Source organism: Xiphophorus maculatus, chromosome 10 (assembly GCF_002775205.1).
Source record: "Xiphophorus maculatus strain JP 163 A chromosome 10, X_maculatus-5.0-male, whole genome shotgun sequence".
Lineage (NCBI taxonomy): Eukaryota > Metazoa > Chordata > Actinopteri > Cyprinodontiformes > Poeciliidae > Xiphophorus > Xiphophorus maculatus.
In genome coordinates, this window is record NC_036452.1 from 18,355,103 (window position 1) to 18,372,973 (window position 17,871).

General features: G+C 40.1%; 2 protein-coding genes across 5 annotated transcripts; one reads left to right on the plus strand and one right to left on the minus strand.

The window, feature by feature from the left end:
• Positions 1-6,486: 6,486 nt before the first annotated feature.
• eme1 (essential meiotic structure-specific endonuclease 1) lies at positions 6,487-15,403 on the minus strand. Of its 4 annotated transcripts, none has more exons than XM_005809956.2 (9): positions 15,356-15,403; positions 14,082-14,725; positions 13,866-13,993; positions 12,968-13,057; positions 12,534-12,655; positions 10,848-10,986; positions 8,116-8,231; positions 7,825-8,014; positions 6,487-6,759 (listed from the first exon to the last, which is right to left on the minus strand). In XM_005809956.2, the coding sequence occupies exons 1-9, from the start codon at positions 15,358-15,360 to the stop codon at positions 6,583-6,585; spliced, it is 1,611 nt and encodes a 536-aa protein (XP_005810013.2). In that variant the 5' UTR covers positions 15,361-15,403; the 3' UTR covers positions 6,487-6,582. The 4 variants fall into 4 exon arrangements, with proteins under 4 accessions (XP_005810013.2, XP_023196326.1, XP_023196328.1 ...); XM_023340558.1 differs by having other exon boundaries at positions 14,082-15,097; positions 15,356-15,394; XM_023340560.1 differs by lacking the exon at positions 15,356-15,403 and adding an exon at positions 15,222-15,344 and having other exon boundaries at positions 12,968-13,054; positions 14,082-15,097.
• Positions 15,404-15,968: 565 nt separating this feature from the next.
• On the plus strand, positions 15,969-17,514 carry mrpl27 (mitochondrial ribosomal protein L27). The gene is made up of 4 exons (XM_005809950.3): positions 15,969-16,035; positions 16,299-16,427; positions 16,532-16,599; positions 16,962-17,514. Exons 1-4 carry the CDS (start codon positions 15,981-15,983, stop codon positions 17,166-17,168), a joined length of 459 nt encoding a protein of 152 aa, XP_005810007.2. The 5' UTR covers positions 15,969-15,980; the 3' UTR covers positions 17,169-17,514.
• Positions 17,515-17,871: the final 357 nt, after the last annotated feature.

Genomic DNA, 17,871 nt, shown 5'->3' on the forward strand with positions numbered 1-17,871 from the left:
TTTGTTTTAGCCTCCCTCCGCACTGGTTAGGTTCAGCTGTCACAAAATATTGAGTGTGGATTTGTTAGTTATATTTTTTTGTTATGCTCAAGAAATAAAATCAAGAATAGAAGTCAGTACAATGATTCTTTTGGAACTGTTGGAAATCGGTAAAATGTAACGTGAAATCACAGAAAACACATGGAGCAAATGTCGTGTTTGACCTTTTTGTCAAAGGAGTTCAAGAAATGATGCTTTCTTGAACTCTGAAAAAATTGGACTATGCATTGCAGAAGCACTAGGGGCAGTAGAACAGTAAAAGGTAAACATATAGGGTGGAAATTCTGTCTGTAGCTGCATAATGTTGTAGGATATATAGCTTGGTTCATGCGATGCTCGAAACAGTCTTGCTCTGTATGTCGATGCTATTGACGCAGCATGAAGTTTTGTATCAATTTAAGCTTTTGTCCAAATAAAAACACTGCTCAAAGTCTATATAAAAAGACTTTTTTTTTTCTCTTTTCCGAGAAATATAGTTACAACCTTAAACTGGATCTTGCTTTCAGTTTCAGATGGACTCCTTTTATGACACCTCTGTTGCACCAGCAGCCCAGCAAAAGAAAACCCTCCAGGCCAGCAAAGCCGAACCTGCCTCTGGCTACTTGGTGGGAATTAATTCTTCCTATAAGAGGCTGCAATCATCTCTTTCACCAAGCGCATCAACTATTCTGCCAATTGTGACTTTGGCAATGCTGCACTGCAGGCCAGCAGAGACAGAGAGTCAGCGCAGTTTCAGCATCAACATCTGGACCAGGACGTTGATGGGATCCCTGGAGAGCCAAAAGGCTGCTTCCAGGTCAGCGTGTTCAAAAACATGTGCTGTTTACTTGCTCCTGTGCTTTAAAATATATATTTTTTTATATATACGCAGAATATCTACACGCCTTCTTGCTTGAATGCTAATTATATTTGTGTTGTAATTAATTATGGAGCATTATCTGTTAGAAATTTCACATTATTATGTTCCTTATATTGCATAATCTTTCTTTCTTCAGGCACTTTATACTTATACACCATTTGTTCCATTATTTGTTAAATTGCTGCCATTTGGTAGGCATGATCCATTTGCATATCATTACTTATTTTCCACTTATCTACGTTTATTTAAATAAATCCGTTTTACTTGGCTCAAACTAATTTGCAGATGAAGACATTTTTGTTGCTGTGTCTATGGGTGTCTGAAAGTCATTGATATGGATGTTGCTGTTTCCTATCAGTTTCATTTATTTCACTAATTGCTACTTTTAATGTCTCAATTTTAAATGGGAATCTCCTCAATAGCAATAGCATTTAATTTTTTAGATTTCTCATGTTTCCTTCCTTTTTCCCATTTTGGATCTTTTCTTTGAAAAGTTGGCATGGTGGGTCCAGAAATCCCAACGGATGGATGTTCAGCGTTTTAGTCAAGCAGTACGTACTTCCTCATGACCTTGGCAACTGTGCCTCAAAGCTAGTCCGCATTAATAGAACTCTTGTTTGTTTGTGTAGAAAGTCTGGCTTGTTTGGGAAGATGCAGATGCGCATTTGAACTCTGATACGGAAAAAAAAAGGGAAATCTGGTCTACCTACAAACCTACATCCCGGTACGTACGAACCTTCCACCTTTGGGAAGGCATTTACACCTTTTGGAAGGTGTGAATGCGCAACTGAACTCTGATATGGACCAAAAAGTGGAACTCTGGTCCACCTACAAACCTACATCTAACCGTACTTACAGTTCGAATGCATATGAGGATGCAAACCCCTCCAAAAGCCCAAAGCGAACTACAACGCAGGGTATTCGAGCGAAATGAAACCTAAACAAACACGAGAGTCTAACGCTAGCGGGAGAACTGGCTCGTGGTCTTATACCAAAGACAAAAAAGAAATCCTACAACTGCTAAAATCTGATACTACTCCATTTTTGTTTACATTTTGTGAAGAAGGAATTTGTTCTCACGTCTTCTTCAGAGGTTTTTGTGTTGCTTCCTTCAATGGCTCTTGGTGCAGCGCCACCACAGGCATGGTGGGGGTGGGGGGTGTCCAAAGGGTTTGGATTGGTAGACACAGTGCAGTATGACAGTGAACCATACCAGCTGAAAATGTACGAAATGTTGCAATTTTGATCCCCAATCGAACTATCTAACAAACTATAGGTAGTGAAAACACCCTCTACCTTTTCTTGATGCTGTCGGCTAATAGTTTTTTGTCATTGTCAAGTCTTTTGTGGAAGGCAGTCTCCATATCCTATCACACTGGATACACCAATACGTTTGTACTAAGTATAGCTGACGGATTGTTTTGCATCCTGCAGTTTTGATCAGTCCAATGGAAGGCAAACGCTTAAACAGACATAAAACTCATTTCTAAAACTGACTGACATTCATTGTAATTGCTGTATAATTTATTCCTCTCCATGGCAGAAGGCTTAAAATGCCATGAATCTATTTTAAAAGAGAGAGAGAGAAACAGGGACGACAAACTTCTGTCTTTTATCTGGTTATCTTGGTACACAGAACACAGATACACTGACCTCCTGCACCGACACATGGAGCCAGCCTATTCCCTTCTGATATTGTGAAATTCTATCACACTTCATGGTGATACATTATTAATGAGGCAGACAGCAGGTTCTGAAGGCTCTGTTTCATGATAATCCATGCCGACACCTCCCTCTTCTGCCACACTCCAAACAGCTAAAAGCCAGCCAAGTCATCAGACATTAGACAACCCCCTCATGGAAACAAAACACCGGCTGACACGCCCTTCACTTTGAAATCTTATCTTAGTAAGAAGGAAATCCTACCAAACTTATCAGTGCCATTTATCAAATTCTCCAGCACTCTTATCTCTGAATATTTATCCTTCTCCAGTCCTTTGGTTTACATGATACATTTTCCGCCTGCCTGATCATTTATCCAGTCTCCAAAATCCTGTCACAGACTCATGTTATGCTATCATCCGCCATCTGATTCTGTTTCAGACCTCGTCTGTTTGGATGCGGTGCATCTCTGCCCCCTAGTGGCACAATCCTGCTGCCCAGCGTTTCTTGGAGGACGTCACTGCTTTTCACTTCGTTCTTTGTTTTATCACATTCATTTAAAAGGTGAAGGTTTTATGAAGCTTTCTTAAAATGTTATCATTACAGATTAAGCCTTTACAATAAACTTTCGGGCTGGATAGCTCAGCATCTTTTAATTAAGGGCTCTGACAAGTGGCGAAGGGAACTGATTACTCTTCTGTTCATAGCAGGAGTCTCTTCCTTTATATAACATCAAACAGACTGAGTGGGGGAAAAACAATTTTACTGCGGCTGAGATATTTATTCACACTTCATTTTCTTTCATTTATCCTGCAGACATGTTCATAAGCAAGCAGATGCTCCATGTGAAACCCCCCACCAGTTCAGGGAAACATAGCTGCCATAAAGCTTTTGCTTTGTTTATTTTTGAACTTGAATGCAGACTCTGGTATCTCCAGGAGGACTACTGCTACTCCTGTATGACTGATGTAACATCAGCTTCAGGGCAATGATGCTGCAACTAATTACACATCCCAGCCACAGCATGTGGTAAAGCACACAGTCTTCTGTCTGCTCTTCGTAGAAGTCAGGTACGGAGAGCCTACGGACTCAGTGATGAGTCAGTTAACCCAGATATACCGAAGTGAATGTACTTATTTTCTTGTTATATGCAGACGATGGGGATTTTATGGATCTTTGGCGTCCACGTTCTCACCACCCACCCATTCACCCACCCCAGCAGGAAATTAGTGGTAAATACACTGAGCTTAAACACTGCAGGGCAATCATCTTTGGCTCTCTTAACAACCCAGTGTTCAAATGAACTTCAGGATTCAACTGAACATGTCAAAGTCGGAAGAACACTTTGGCCATCAAAGTGTTCGATGTAATTCAATCCAGTGGATTGAACTCAAAACTCTGCGCAGGTCAGTAAACTCCTTCCACACCGAACTCACTCATTTATGTCTTTATGACATAAACAATTTTGCCCTGGTACAAAGACAAGAAGGGTTCATCCCCCAACTACTCCCATACAAAGTTGTTCAAAATGGCAAAACATTAATGGTTTATTCCAATGAAACCAAAGACCGAACTCCTTCCCAACCGCCCAGCAATATAACACCATCTACACCACCCTCGACAATTACATGTCCAGACAGAGAGGTTTGATTCTTCACTCTTTATAAAAGCTGTGGAAGAGTTTATAAAGCTCAATATGTGCTGAGCTTATACGATGGACCCATGAAGTCTGGAAGTCTGTAGCCACTGACTGCAGAAAGCTGGTAACCTCTGTTTGATACTTAAAGTCATGGCCGATTATGGATTATTTCAAAGCTTTTTAAATGCTTACATGAACAGCAGAAACACTACACTAAAAGGGTAGTGTTAAGCCCATTTAACACTGCCCTTGTTTTTTTCTGAACATGACAGGTTAGATTCTAGCAGCAGTCAACTCTAGGATCCAATTTAACCCCAAATACCTAGATGGACCCAGGTTTAAAAATCATTTGATTATTTTTTTGTGGGATAACAAAGGGACTACTGGAACAGAGATTGTACACGTGTAAAGCAGACATGCCAGTTTTGCTGGTTTGTTGAGTGTAATTTGGCACACATATAGACAAATGACTATGTAAATGATTTGATTTGATAGAAACTGATGTACCTAGAGCAACGTCAGAAACCCTAAGTGGTAGAGTAATAGTGTTAGGGACTGTTGCCAGTGTCCAGTAGTCAAAAAACAGATTCAGCAGATTGTGGATCTGTCTTTCTGGAATACAAGTAAATTGTTCAATGAGTCAGTTAAAAGTCTTTATGGTTTTTGCAAACAAAAAAGGACACATTAATGATTAGACACATCGGCTTCTTCATCCATCTACTCTATGTCTGCTTATCTTGGCAGGATCTCGTGGACTGGTGAGTGTTTCCAACACCAGTTGGCTTAGTGTCAGTATGCACTCTGGACCAGTCTCCAGTCAATCACAAGGCAACACAGAGGCAAACATCTATGCATGCACACACCCGCTCCTACTAGCAATTTAGAGAAAACCAGATAACGTGACATGTATATTTCTGGACTGTGCGAGCGTCACATTCTCGTAGACCAGAATTTTAAGATTTATGTAAGAAGTTCTTTTAAATCTTTCGCTAGCTTCTGTTTTCAATTTTCTTCTCGTGAGTTTCAATGCCTTACCACATATGCATAATTATGATCAAAGTATTCTCCTGAAAGAATAATTAATCAAGGCTTAATCAATCTACCGCTTCCCCCTTCATCGTGGTCCTTCCTTCATTATGAGCCACCTGACTCATCGGCTGCTGTGCCACAGTGTGTGTCTGCGGTGTGTGAGGCTTGTTTCTTATCTCTTTAAGCCCATTTAACAGCTCGTTACCCATCCGTGTCTCTCCCCCTCTTTTTTATCTTTTATTCCCCCCTCTGTTCCAGGCTCGCGTCACTCCTTGGTCAGGTTCCATTTTCGCTAATGCAGTGGAAATGAGCCGTGGGGCATTGCGAAACAAAGTGGAGCGGATCAGTGGCGGCTTTTTACCCCGGCACAACACAAACAAGGCTCGACGCACGCAGGTAGCCGGCACCGGAGAAGGGGGACGAGTTCATTGACACAGGCAGATCAGTTGGACGGCTTTTAAAACACACAGGGAGGAGCACCTGAAAACACACAACACCTGATTAAGTCAGGAAGGAGGGGACAACATCTTTATGAGTGCCAGTGTCCGGGTGGAACCTAAACACAGAGGTATTTAGGTGTTCCTCTGATGGAGGACCAGATGGAAAAATCGAGGACATGGATTGCTTTTGTTTCATTTGGTTTGTTGGTGTTTCAATAAGGTTAAGGTCTAGACTTTGACTGGACCTTCACAACACCTTGATCGATTTTCAGCTACATTGTAGACAGAGTTTGGTTACATTTACTCAGTCGCATTTAATCGAGTAACGTAATGGGGGGGGAAAAATACTTTGAGTACGGTACTTTTTTTTACCATACTGTACTTTTTAATTTTACTTGAGTAATTTTATTATGTGGCATTGCTACTCTTGAGTAAAATGGATTTCTGGATTCTCTACCAAAGGGTGAGTAACGTCACTGAAGGTAGAACAAGCTTGTTTTAAACCAGAAATTCACCAGACACAAACCTGAGGGTATTTTTAGTTTCATATTTAAAGAAACTGATTTTGGAAAATTTTTCTTTTTCCCCGATTTTGTCATCATGTAATTTGTATCAATTATCTTCATTTTGATCTTTAAAATACCAAAATTTCCACATAACTTAATGTTTTGGTCTGCCTACTGATGTCATTTTGCATCATTTCTAACAGGGATTGTGGATTAGACAATAACTGATGAACTAAAAAAGAACTGTTTTGGGATGGAACAGCATTAAAAAAAAAGGAGTGGCAGTAGTCCAAACCTGTAGTTGTATAAAAACTTTATTGCACAAGCATCAAAATCAGCATGACTAAATCAACTAGTCGGACCTCAAACATTTGATTTGGGTTACAGCAAAGTTTCGGTTCAAAGAGTTTAAAGGCTGGCGTCCAGATTCTGCTCGGGATCACGGGAGTGCATCAGGAGGAAAAGACGTTTGGAAAGCTCCGGACCGACCCGTCGGGTTGTGGAGGTGACGCCTTCTCCTCTGCGGATCAGAAGGTCAGACAGAAGAGAGAGCTTCTCGTTCTCGGTCCTGCACTGGCTGTAAGCCTGTGAACACACAGGGAGATTATTAGCTTTCAGAAAGGATATCTTGGAGGTTACAGTTACATAAAGGTCACATGGGCAATTTTATATTGTCACAAGAAAAATAAAGAACATCACAAATGTGACACAGAACTATTTTTATTTCATAGCTCAAGGATGAGGACGTGTTAAGCTTTAAAAATATTTTTTATATTTTTCCAACCAGCTGAAGGAAACGCAGAGTGAGCTATGGAATCATACGCCGTAAAACCTCCAAATCTTTATTTTTGAAACAAGCCTTCAACTTCACAGAATGAAATCCACCAATGAAAACAAAATTCTGAAACAATTGTTTTTACAAAGTATCTTCAGGTATTTCATAAAATAATTGTGCATCCTATTTATGATTTGTTGACTGAACAGCCTCCCGGATCCCATGTTGTGCCAGCAGATGTAAATTAATTCAAATGTAAAAAGTTTTTCCCCGAAGCAATCTTACATTACTGCTTTTCCAAGTTGGTTCACATTGCAGACATTAGCTCTACCTAGACTGGTAAGATACTGACTCCTAACAACTACTTTAAAGAACCCAACACAAAACATCTGAACTATACAGTAATGAGAGTCAACTTTCATTTCTATATTGTCCTGCTTTTTATAAACTTTGTACTTCAGCTATTGATTGCATTGAAAAAACACAAGAATTGGCAACCTGGGAATGTTTTATCTGCTCTAATTGCTACGCTGAATGCCCACTGTAGCAGATAATAAGTATCATTTGGCATTTGGAAGAATGCTTTTGTTTGTTTGTTTGTTGAAAAACATTTACATATCTGCTCATCTCAAGCAAACTACCTGCAGATTTGTTGTGGAAAAGCTTCATATCTGCATTTTTTTTTGTTAATCCCAAACTGCAACAGGCAGGAAGGACACCTAGATTATATCTTCCTAAATGACAACATTTTTTTTTACTCTTCTCAGTATAAAAAACAGAGGAAGATTTAATTAATATTAGCAATGGCTGCATGTAAAAGTGGTTGCAAAGACTGAATCTGAGCCTGTTGAAATGCTTGAGAGGTGAATGCATACCTTCTTGAGCAGCTGCGGGGAAGGATAAGCTGCCAAGATGGCACCCGCCACGTCTGAGCTCACTCTGTTGAACTGCTGGATCTGTCTCTTCCACGCCTGCAGCAGGCCCTTCCCAGCTTTGTCCACCCGCTGGCCTCCCGCCCACTCGCTCTCCAGGTAAAAGGAGAAGCCGGTCTGCTCTCGCGCTCGCCTGAAAACAACCGAGAGGAGTGTGGGAAGTGACCGTGTGATCCGGCAGAGGCGGCGCAGGGCCCGAGATGCGATGAGCAAAAAGGGCTCCGGATTGCTCACTTGAAAGGGGCCTCGGCGACCGCTTTGGTCGTCATGGTGATGTGGTCGGAGAACTCCTTCCAGGTAGATAAGAAGCGGACGGAGACGCCGGTGTGAAGCTGGAGGTGGACCACAGCCTGATGGGATTTTGCACGAGGATCGGTGAAGATAGTAAAACGAATGCCTAATTTCCTTCTTGAGAACAAAACTCCATATAAATATCATGATTTAAAAAATAACATTGGTAGACTTTCACATTAGTGCTGTAAATTATTCTCGACAAAGGCAATCAGAAGACTGTTTATACTCTTCTGCAGGGGTTCGTCTAAATTTTTTTTTTTTTTTGTAGCAGGGCACAAACTGTAGCAGGGCGGCACACTAAAATTACAATTTCACCTAAATGTACTTAAGGTTTAAATTACAATGACCAATGGGCCAAAATTTGGATAACAAATATATTTATTTACCCAAACAAAACATATGGATCTGTTTAGCATGAGAAAACTATGCAGTAGAATTGTTTGTTAGAGTGGCAGAGGGCACAGGCTAATTTTACTAGTCAAACAATTAGCCTGTTTAGCTTAGTTTAGCTTGAGTCCTAAAAACATTATTTTTAGGACTGTTATGCCAACTCTGTTCAACTTAATGAAAATGTTTTGACAAAGTCAACATTTTTTAACGGTTATAGACTATAAATGGCAAACAACTGTTTAAATACCCCCGATTCTCCTATATACAGTAATCTGATGCTGGTTTTTCTTATCATTAAACATCATATACATCAACCTGCCAATGGGACAAGGGATGAAAATTAGCTATGTGGCTATAATCTCACATATTTACATGCAAGTGTTACTTAACATGAGAGGTCTCATTTTCTAAAATTAAACTTGAAACAACACAAAATTATTTATTGGCACTTGTAAAAGAGCAAAAGGGGAGTTTTGTCATCTACTGACTTGCAGTGTGGACAAAATGCTAATCTCTCTATGACATATGATAGCATAAGTTGGGGGCTCGTCCAGGAGGGCAACTCATAGAAAACTTTATGTGCTACCTGAAGCGATATGTTTTTAAAGGAAATTTGCAGTGCTTGTACATTTTGTTGAATTGAATCATACCATTTCCTGAATTGTTGATGCAAGATCATCCAGAAATGTTGGACAAAAATCTTACAAACCAAAATTCTGTTGAGGTGAATGTAAACAAAACAAATGTAGCTATGAGCTACAAAATGGAGGTCTGTTATGGCAGGCTCGTCGAAAGTTAAATAGACATCCCTGTTCAATGTTTGTGATGATTCCATTGCAACAGGAAGTGTTAAGATTAGATGTTTATGCGGTTTCTCTTCATATGTCGTGACGCTAGTTGCTACAAAGATTTAGAACATCAGAAGCTTGGATCACAAAAACTAGTTTTGCAGGCAACCTACTGAGGGACGTTTAAACAATTGTGTGGCTAATTTTACCCTTGAGTCGATATGATTGTGGCTGGTGTTTACTGGGACCAATTTAACACTTTTTGATTATTTTTCCCTCACCCCAGCCAGCAAATGTGATTATCTAATCACCATCAAATGAGTGCCTTCATTTATTAACCCCCTGAAGATCAGAAGATTGATTAAATAAAATCAGCTACATAGTGAGGAACACTTTCCGCTTTTGTGTTATATTAATAAACCAAAAACATCCCACAAGTGTAAACTGTTGAAAAATGCAGAAGCCATTATAGATTAGGGAGACGTAGGCTTGTGTTTTAATTAAAACAAGCAATACAATTCATTTGACCAATTTTAATAAACAAATGTATTAATTTATGAGTGTAAATGCTTTCGTAAAGTAGCATCAATTAAGACGTTCAACTGTTTTAAACCGCGGGGGGGGGATTTATGTGTCTTTTGGTTAAATTGAAATTGATTTCTGCTGTTGATGCATTCCTAAAGTGCCTATTAAATTTATGAGAACAAAATTTATATTGTGAATTCTCATTTATTTTTTTTTTAAGGTTCTGCAATAAAATAAAAAAAAAACCACTGGAATAAAACATACAATGAATACCACTCATCGACATAAAATTTGAAACAGATTAGAAATAGAACGATGAGATATTATCCTGCTGGAGCCTTCTCACATAGAAAAATTGAATAAATTTTTTATCAAAGTTAAAAATGATTTTTTTTTCATATAAAAGTTGATATATAGTACATAACAAAATAACCATATTTAAAATAATTACCTATATATACTGGTCTGTATTAAAGCATTTTCCTGCCCATTACAACACCACACACTGAACTTAACCAAACACTGTAGGATGCAGGTTTTCTTACTGTATTAAACTTTAAATGTCGTGATTAACTCCGGTGTTCGGCTCCTTCTTTTTACTGGTTTTGTCTACCTGCGTTTTCTCTCCTGGAGCAGATTATATAATAAACCATGCAATGATGTGCAGCAACACAGATGTCTGCAGCTGACTGACAAAAATGTATAAATAAATAAATAGCCGGATGATGTAAAAGCAATGCAGGTGCTACTCAACAAACTTCAAAACCACGCAACTTCAAAAAGGAGGAGGAAAAAAAAAAAAACCTCTTCATTGACGATGGGTTATTTAAGACTTTTAGTGCTGCATTTGTTTTCAAGGTAATTTTTTATAAAAAGCCTGTTTTAGTATTTTCTTCTCGTCTCAATTTATGCATCGTTATTATTCAGTATCCTATCCGGGGGGGGGGGGGGGGCGGATGACCAACCTACCTCCTCCACTTCAACTCTGGACACCTCCGGCAGCTTCTCGGCGTGACCGGTCCTCCGTTTTTTCTTCTCTTTTCCTCCTCCTGCCTCTTCCCCAGCCACAGCCGCTCTGAGCCTCTTCTGGCTCTGAGACTTTCGGGCCCTGAGAACATCAAGGTGAGCTTTACTTTTATGATTGACGGGACCCCCTAAGCAGCCAGCGTTCTGTAAATGATTCATAGTAGTAACACCGATGTAGTGATGCGAGTGGCCAAACAAGAGAGCCAGCGCCAATTTCTGATTTTCGTAAAAGGTGCCTTTTGATTCTGCTTTTGACCTCCACTGTTTTTAATTATTTTTCTTCAAATAATCCTAATATAAAGAAACTCATTTGCCTTTGTTTTAAGTTAACGGCTACATGAAGGGATTACAATTGAAGCATCAGACACAACTAGTTATTTAATTTTTTTCTCCTCTAAAGTCAAAAGTTATTTGGTGATGCATTTACAGACCAAAAAATAAAGTGGGGGCTTTCAGTTTTGATGCATTTCCAGGCACATTTCAATCAGTTGCCACGTCACTAGTAGATCACTAAACTGTAGTCAGCAATTCTAAAGTCTTTTGGATGGAAAACATGACAGAAGTCGGCATCTAATGAAAAGCTGCTGATTCAGAAACTGAATCAATCAATCAATCAAATTTTATTTGTATAACACATTTCAACAGCAAGGGATTTCAAAGTGCTTTACATCATAAACACAAAAACACAAAGTCATGCAGCATTAACTCAACAACCAAAACATTACATTAAGTCAAGTGGCATCATGAAATTCATAATTGATTACGTTTCAAATACAACTCTAAACAGGTGGGTCTTTAGTCGAGATTTAAAGGAAGTCAGTGTTTCAGCTGTTTTACAGTTTTCTAAAGGTATGGCTATTTAGCACTAAACAGTTAAACTTGTACAAAACCCTACTTTGCTGATAAATTAGCAAAGTAGGGTTTCAGTCATTTCAATCTAATCTAGATTGACTATGTTCAGATCCAGCTAAACAAACAACAAAAAAAACTACAATTCTTGCTAGGTTCAGGTTGTTTTTAACTACAAATGGTTAAAAAAACAAATCCATATACAGTTTGGTGAGTCTTTCGCTATTTCAATTCAATGTAGGATAATCTTGCCGAGGTCAGACAAATATTTATGAAGAATGGATTTTAGATACCAGATTATTTTTTAAAAACTAAATAAATGAAGTAACGAAATTAGCTTTTACAGATTGCTAAATGACAGACTGTAAGTCAGACGGTAACTTTTGCACTCTAAGAAAAACAACAGCTTAGGCTAATTTATACCACATTTTTAGAGAAAAGTTAAATGGGCATGAGCGCCTCAGCAAAATCTGGCAGGACTGTTTTATCCGTTTCTTATAAGTGAAGATTTTTCCATTTGTCTTCCCTTCCTGTGCTAGGTGCCTTTTTGCTCGACTCCGAAACGAGAACGTCTTTCTGATTCTCCAACGTGGTGGATGACTCTGAATGCCGTCTGCTACTTTTAGTTTATGGAAAACTGGCTGATAAACTGGACAAACAGAGAAAATGCAAATCTCCTTGAAGCAATCCACCGAGTTCGAATGAATGAAAACGACGTACGGCCGTCACAAAGGAGTCTCTGGTTTAATAAGACTCCTTCGTTCTCTGAAGCCCTCTCACCTGAAATAGCTCTCCAGCTCCACGACTGCCAAACTGAGCCGTTTGTCGGGGTGACGCCTCTGCTGCTCCCGGACCCACGATGTGAGGGTGGGGCTGCAGGCTGGCCCGCTGTGCCTCTCCTCCTGGGTTACACAGGCAGAGGGAGATACTCGTTTCAGGTCAAGCTTCTCCAAACAGAAACGGACAGATAAAAACAGATAGAACCCAGGCTTATCTAGAAAAACTGCTGCTCTTGGGAGATACTTACAGTTTCTACCGGTGAGCTTACAGCCTTGCTTAGAATGTTAAAGCTTGTTTTGAAGGGTTTATTTTGTGTAATAATCTTAGAATGTTTTCAAGAATTCTTCTGCTTGGCTTCCAGCTGAAAGTTTCCGGAAGGGTTTTCTTTTTGGAAATTTCTCAACGACGTTTTGCGAGTCCGACCGGCGACTCACTTGGATGTAGTTGTGAATCAGAGTGACGAAGTCTTCCACCGTCATCTGCATCACCACGTGGGGCTCTGGAGCGCGCGCCGCATCGTTCTGCTGAAACAGCGGGAGCACATTTATCATGATAATAATAAACTTTATTCAAAAATGGACAATGGATGACTGAAACATAAATGTCACCATTTGATGAGCTGTACCCTGCAGCTGCACTGCAGGGTACATCTGCAGTACCCTGACAAGTTGCAAGCTGAGCTGAGACTATAGGGCTGAAACGATTAATCGCGACGAATCGATTATTCAAATTATTGCCAACTAATTTAGTAATCAATTAATCGTTAACTCGAGAAAAGAAAAAGACTCAGAACAAGGCCATTTGCTGAATTAAATTCATCACTGCTGAATTTAAAGCAGTAATCATAATCAAAAGTGTACAAAAAAATTAAGAAAAAAAAACCCCAAACATTTGTCTTTAAATATTTTCTACCTAGAACTCCTCAAGTGGCATAGTTTTCGCTGGATCGATTTTTGCAAAGCAAATCTCCTATTGAACACCTCTTGCATCCAGTTGTTAATCAATTCATTCAAGAAATAATCAACAGATCAGCCCTACACTGTTGAGTACAAGCTGAACTTTTTGGGATGTTGATGTTGGAAGCATTTCTTAAGCTGCAGTTGCATTCTTTGTTACAAACAATCAAGTGTACACAAAAGGAATACTATGTTATTGCATTATAGGCAATATATTGCTTAAAAAAGGAAATATAAATTATAAGTGGCTAAAAGAAAAACATTCCCAGATTGTGCCAATTCTTTTTATTTTTTTATCCAATTAATTGTCACAATAATGGACTAGCCCTAGCTGGGACTGCACTGCATTTTCTTAACTAGACTCGTTTTTTTGAACCTGTGCGCTCGGAGCCTGCCTGGCCCAGGTCACGCTGCGGGGCAGCGGCTGTTTCTCTATGGCGCAGCTACAACCCAGAGCCTGCACAGACGCCAGCAGAGTTCCCCCTCCTTCCAGCTGCAACAGAGCTGCAAAAGAGAAAAATAACTTAGCTGAGCTGCTTTCTAATAAATCTGTAGCTTTTTTTTTTTTTTATAGTTTTCTTTCTTCTTTCACCTGGATCAACAGCTACAACCATATGCCTGATGCACTCCTCTGGCCTCAGGGCTTTGGCAGCCTCAACCAGAGCTCTTCTCTCCGCTTTCTGCCTCTCTTGTTCCTGCTTGAGCGCCTCCCTGTCCTGCTGCTGTCTCTCTCTGGCCTGCCGTCTCCTCACAGCCTCCTCCCTGGAGGCCCGGATCTCCTCCGCCGACCTTTTTGTGGCTTTCGTCCTGGTAGGAGACGCGTCTCCGGTCTCGGATGCGGAGAGATGTCTGAGGGGTAGGTCATCCGCTTCCTCTGGGGTCGACCTTCTCTCCTTATGCAATGTGAGGAGATGCTCTGACTCTGAAGAGCCTTTTTGGTTTCTTTCGGTGAGGACGGCGCTGTCCTGTCTCAATTTCAGCCTCTGTGCCAGGGGCACGTACGCCACGTCGTCGTCAGAATCGCTGCTTATCATCATGACATCAGCCGATCCACCCTTACCGAGAACCGAACTGGAGAAGGCCGCAGCTTTACCATTGAAGTTGTTCACCTCTGGTTTCTTTTGGGCTTTCTGGGAGGCTACATCGGTGCTTGGACGAGGCTGGAGGAAATCAAACACAGGCAGCTCCTCATCTGAGTCACTGCTGCTTCTCAGATCCTCACGTTGAGGGGAATCACTATACATGATGATAGAAAACACAAACTGTCACCATCATCTGTTAGGAAAGTGCGTTTTGTTTTGTTTGTCTTTGGTTTAAACTCCTCGCCAGACTTCTTTGAAAAATTGTCACATTTAGTGTTTACCAGATGAAAAAGGGGTGAATGGATCCCCTAACAAACAAATAGCTCGAACAACCAACATGTTCCGAGTGTGCTGGTAAATTCGGCAACAACGGGAACACGATTTTGGTTTCAGACAGAGCTTTGCTAGCAGCCCGTTCTGGCTTTGGAAGATAAGGGGGAACCATTACACAAGTTTCTTGGTGTGACGTTATCTGTTGCTGCAGAAATAATTGGATTCCTAACTTCCAGCTACATATTCCAGGCACCTAAAAAAAAAAGAGTTCACAATAAAGAAAGAAATTACTTCTTAAATTGAGTTTGGCGCAGCATTAAAAATTTCCTTAGGAAGACAAACGATAGATAACACACGGAAAGCCAAGTTCAATTTACCCGACAAAAAGGCAGCCAGCGTCACGCACACAGACGTCAGATAGCAGGACGACAACTTCCAAGACAGGAGGATTTCACTACATACTGAACAAACTTCCAACTACAACATGCTATTTGTTTTTGTGGCTACTTACATCATCGTGAGATGGGGGGCGCGTGACGCGATGTTTGATTTTCCCCGGGTTTTGTTGCATTCACGGACAGTCGGACTACAGAGCTTTTAATGATAGGAATTGCGCTCATTATTAATTTTTTTTAGACCAGAATTGTTTGGCTCAAATTGCTTAAAAGTGGCGATTTATTAAGTTTGTTGTTGTTGTTGTTGTTGTTGTTTGTTTAAGAACGAACCCATCAACCCATCCAGTGTTTGTGAAAACCTGAGCTGTAACTCGCTGTCACTGTCTGTTACAACAGACAGTTTTTACTTTTGCATTATTTGAGTTATTACAATAAATGTATACATAGTTCCTCAGTAAGGCATGACAAGAAGGAATATTACTCGTGACAATCATTTGATATCTTGGAAGAGAAGATTACCCACAAAAAGATACAAATTGACAGCATTCCACCTAGCTGGACAAGATTAATTTAAAGTTATTATTTGAGTGATTGCCAAAACGATATATAATGTTCATATTATGTTTATGATTAACATAATATGAACGTTTGGTATCATAGTGAGTTCTGTTTCGCACGTTGTACAAGGTACCTGAACGCAGCAGAAGGATACGGATACGTCGCGAAGGATGTTGCGTATTGATGACACGATTCAAAATGGCGGCGCTGGCGTCCTTGATGCTGAAGTCCAGAGCAGGTACGAAACAACTTAATGTTAATTATAACACCTTACGTGCGTTTTAATACAATTAAAAAAAAGCGACCATTTCTGTTCGTTGTCCATTCGCTGGTGTTAGCTTTTCTCTATTAGCACAACGTTTCGTTTGCTAACCTACCTGGTTATCCCTCTGCTTGGGGACAATCAATTAAACACATTGGACTTAAAACGTCACTCAAACCAGTTCAGCAGTGTTTGTAGCATTTAGCCGTCCAGAAACGTCTCCGTTGTGTTGTTTTTAGGTCTTCTGGTTTCCAGTGAGTCCTATTTGCTGGACGCGGTGAGGTTTGCGTCCAAGAAGGCCGGAGGCAGCTCAAAGAACCTCGGAGGGAAGAGCCCCGGCCGGAGGTTTGGTTTTAAGAAAGTGGATGGTAATATTTGCCCCCCCATCTGAACACCTCTGGAAGCTCTGAAATAATCTACAAAGCATATATTCCACATTGTGTTGATCGCTATTTTGTTATGTTCTTTTAAGGTAACTTTGTACATGCTGGGAACATCCTTGCAACACAGAGGAAGTTGAGGTATCACCCTGGAGCACATGTGAGTATGCCTTTTTTTTTTTTTTTTCTATCCAGGGATGTAGAGATTAAATTTCAATGCTAATTCAGCTTGAGAGAGATTCAATAGTTAAATAAAGCAGGTAATTATTAATTTACTGTATGCTGCTATAATCTTGCTGTAGACGTTGGCAGATATGTAGTTAACTGACTTGAGCTTTAAATGGATTAAATCATATTAGCCTTAAAAATCTTATAGAAACGTTGTTGTCACAGCGATTTGTTTTGCTCTGAGAACTAATATCGCATGCAGTTTATTGTGACATTAAACGTAACAGTGGCATGCAGTTTGCGTCCAGTTGGGGAGTTTTGATGTATCCTTGGTGTTTTGTGATTGTCCTGCAGGTTGGCCTGGGAACCAACAACACCCTCTTCGCACTGGAGGACGGCCACGTCAGGTTCACCAAGGAGGTCTACATCCCACCGCCCCGAAACCCCGAGGTCACCCGCGTCATCACCAAGCTGCCTAAAGGAGCCGTGCTCTACAAGACCTTCATCAACGTGATGCCAGTGAAACAGGAGGGCAAATTCAAACTAGTGGACCTGGTCTGAAAGAGCTGGAGTGCAACGAGGACCTCGTATTTTTCTTTTGGGCAGAGCAACAGAAAAGTCAGTGGACTGAACTGACTCCTAACCTGGCTGCTGATTATGCTGACGGCTCCATTCTGACTCCTCAGAAAGCTGAACATAATTAACAGAGCCTTCTTCAGTGTCGCTTTGATACATTTCCTGTTGCATTCAGAACTAATTCTCATAAAAGAAAATGAAGTCAGTCTGTCACTAATGTATTTATAATAGTTCCTGAAAATCACAGATTGTTGTGCATGAGATAGATTAGTTAGATGACACAGCTGATCATCTTCTGTAATAAAGTTTAAGTAAAAGTCTTAATGCTGAATGAGTTTGCTTTATTTTTTTTGTATGGTGATGTGATTTATTTTATTTTTTTCAGTCACTGCAGGTTTTCTCTGGTGGCTGTTGCTTAAAGTCAGGAGTCTGGTTTTAAAGAACACCTGTACTGTGTTTTTTTTTGTGAGGGGGATGTTGCAATCTTTCATTTGACCACTAGATGTCGCACGATCTTTAATTCACAACGTAATCATTTCTTTCCTTTTACCTGCCCTTTTACTGTTGCAAACTGTGGACAAATATGTTGTAACTATACTTTTAGAAATATTCAGCCTATTCAGAGATCAAGAACTGGTGAATTTTAGAAATGTACTGCTGTTTTTGTTAAACTACGCCGTCTTTCTAT

Bases quoted from the DNA above. Each gene is read 5' to 3' on its own strand.
- eme1 (XM_023340558.1), bottom strand. From the start codon at position 14,733: ATGTATAGTGATTCCCCTCAACGTGAGGATCTGAGAAGCAGCAGTGAC. The intron at 13,994-14,081 runs GTGAAAGAAGAA...TCTCTTTTGCAG, and splicing joins GGTTGTAGCTGTTGATCCAG to CTCTGTTGCAGCTGGAAGGA. The intron at 13,058-13,865 runs GTTCAAAAAAAC...CCGCTGTTTCAG, and splicing joins GGCAGGCTCCGAGCGCACAG to CAGAACGATGCGGCGCGCGC.
- mrpl27 (XM_005809950.3), top strand. From the start codon at position 15,981: ATGACACGATTCAAAATGGCGGCGCTGGCGTCCTTGATGCTGAAGTCC. The intron at 16,036-16,298 runs GTACGAAACAAC...TGTTGTTTTTAG, and splicing joins GATGCTGAAGTCCAGAGCAG to GTCTTCTGGTTTCCAGTGAG. The intron at 16,428-16,531 runs GTAATATTTGCC...TGTTCTTTTAAG, and splicing joins TGGTTTTAAGAAAGTGGATG to GTAACTTTGTACATGCTGGG.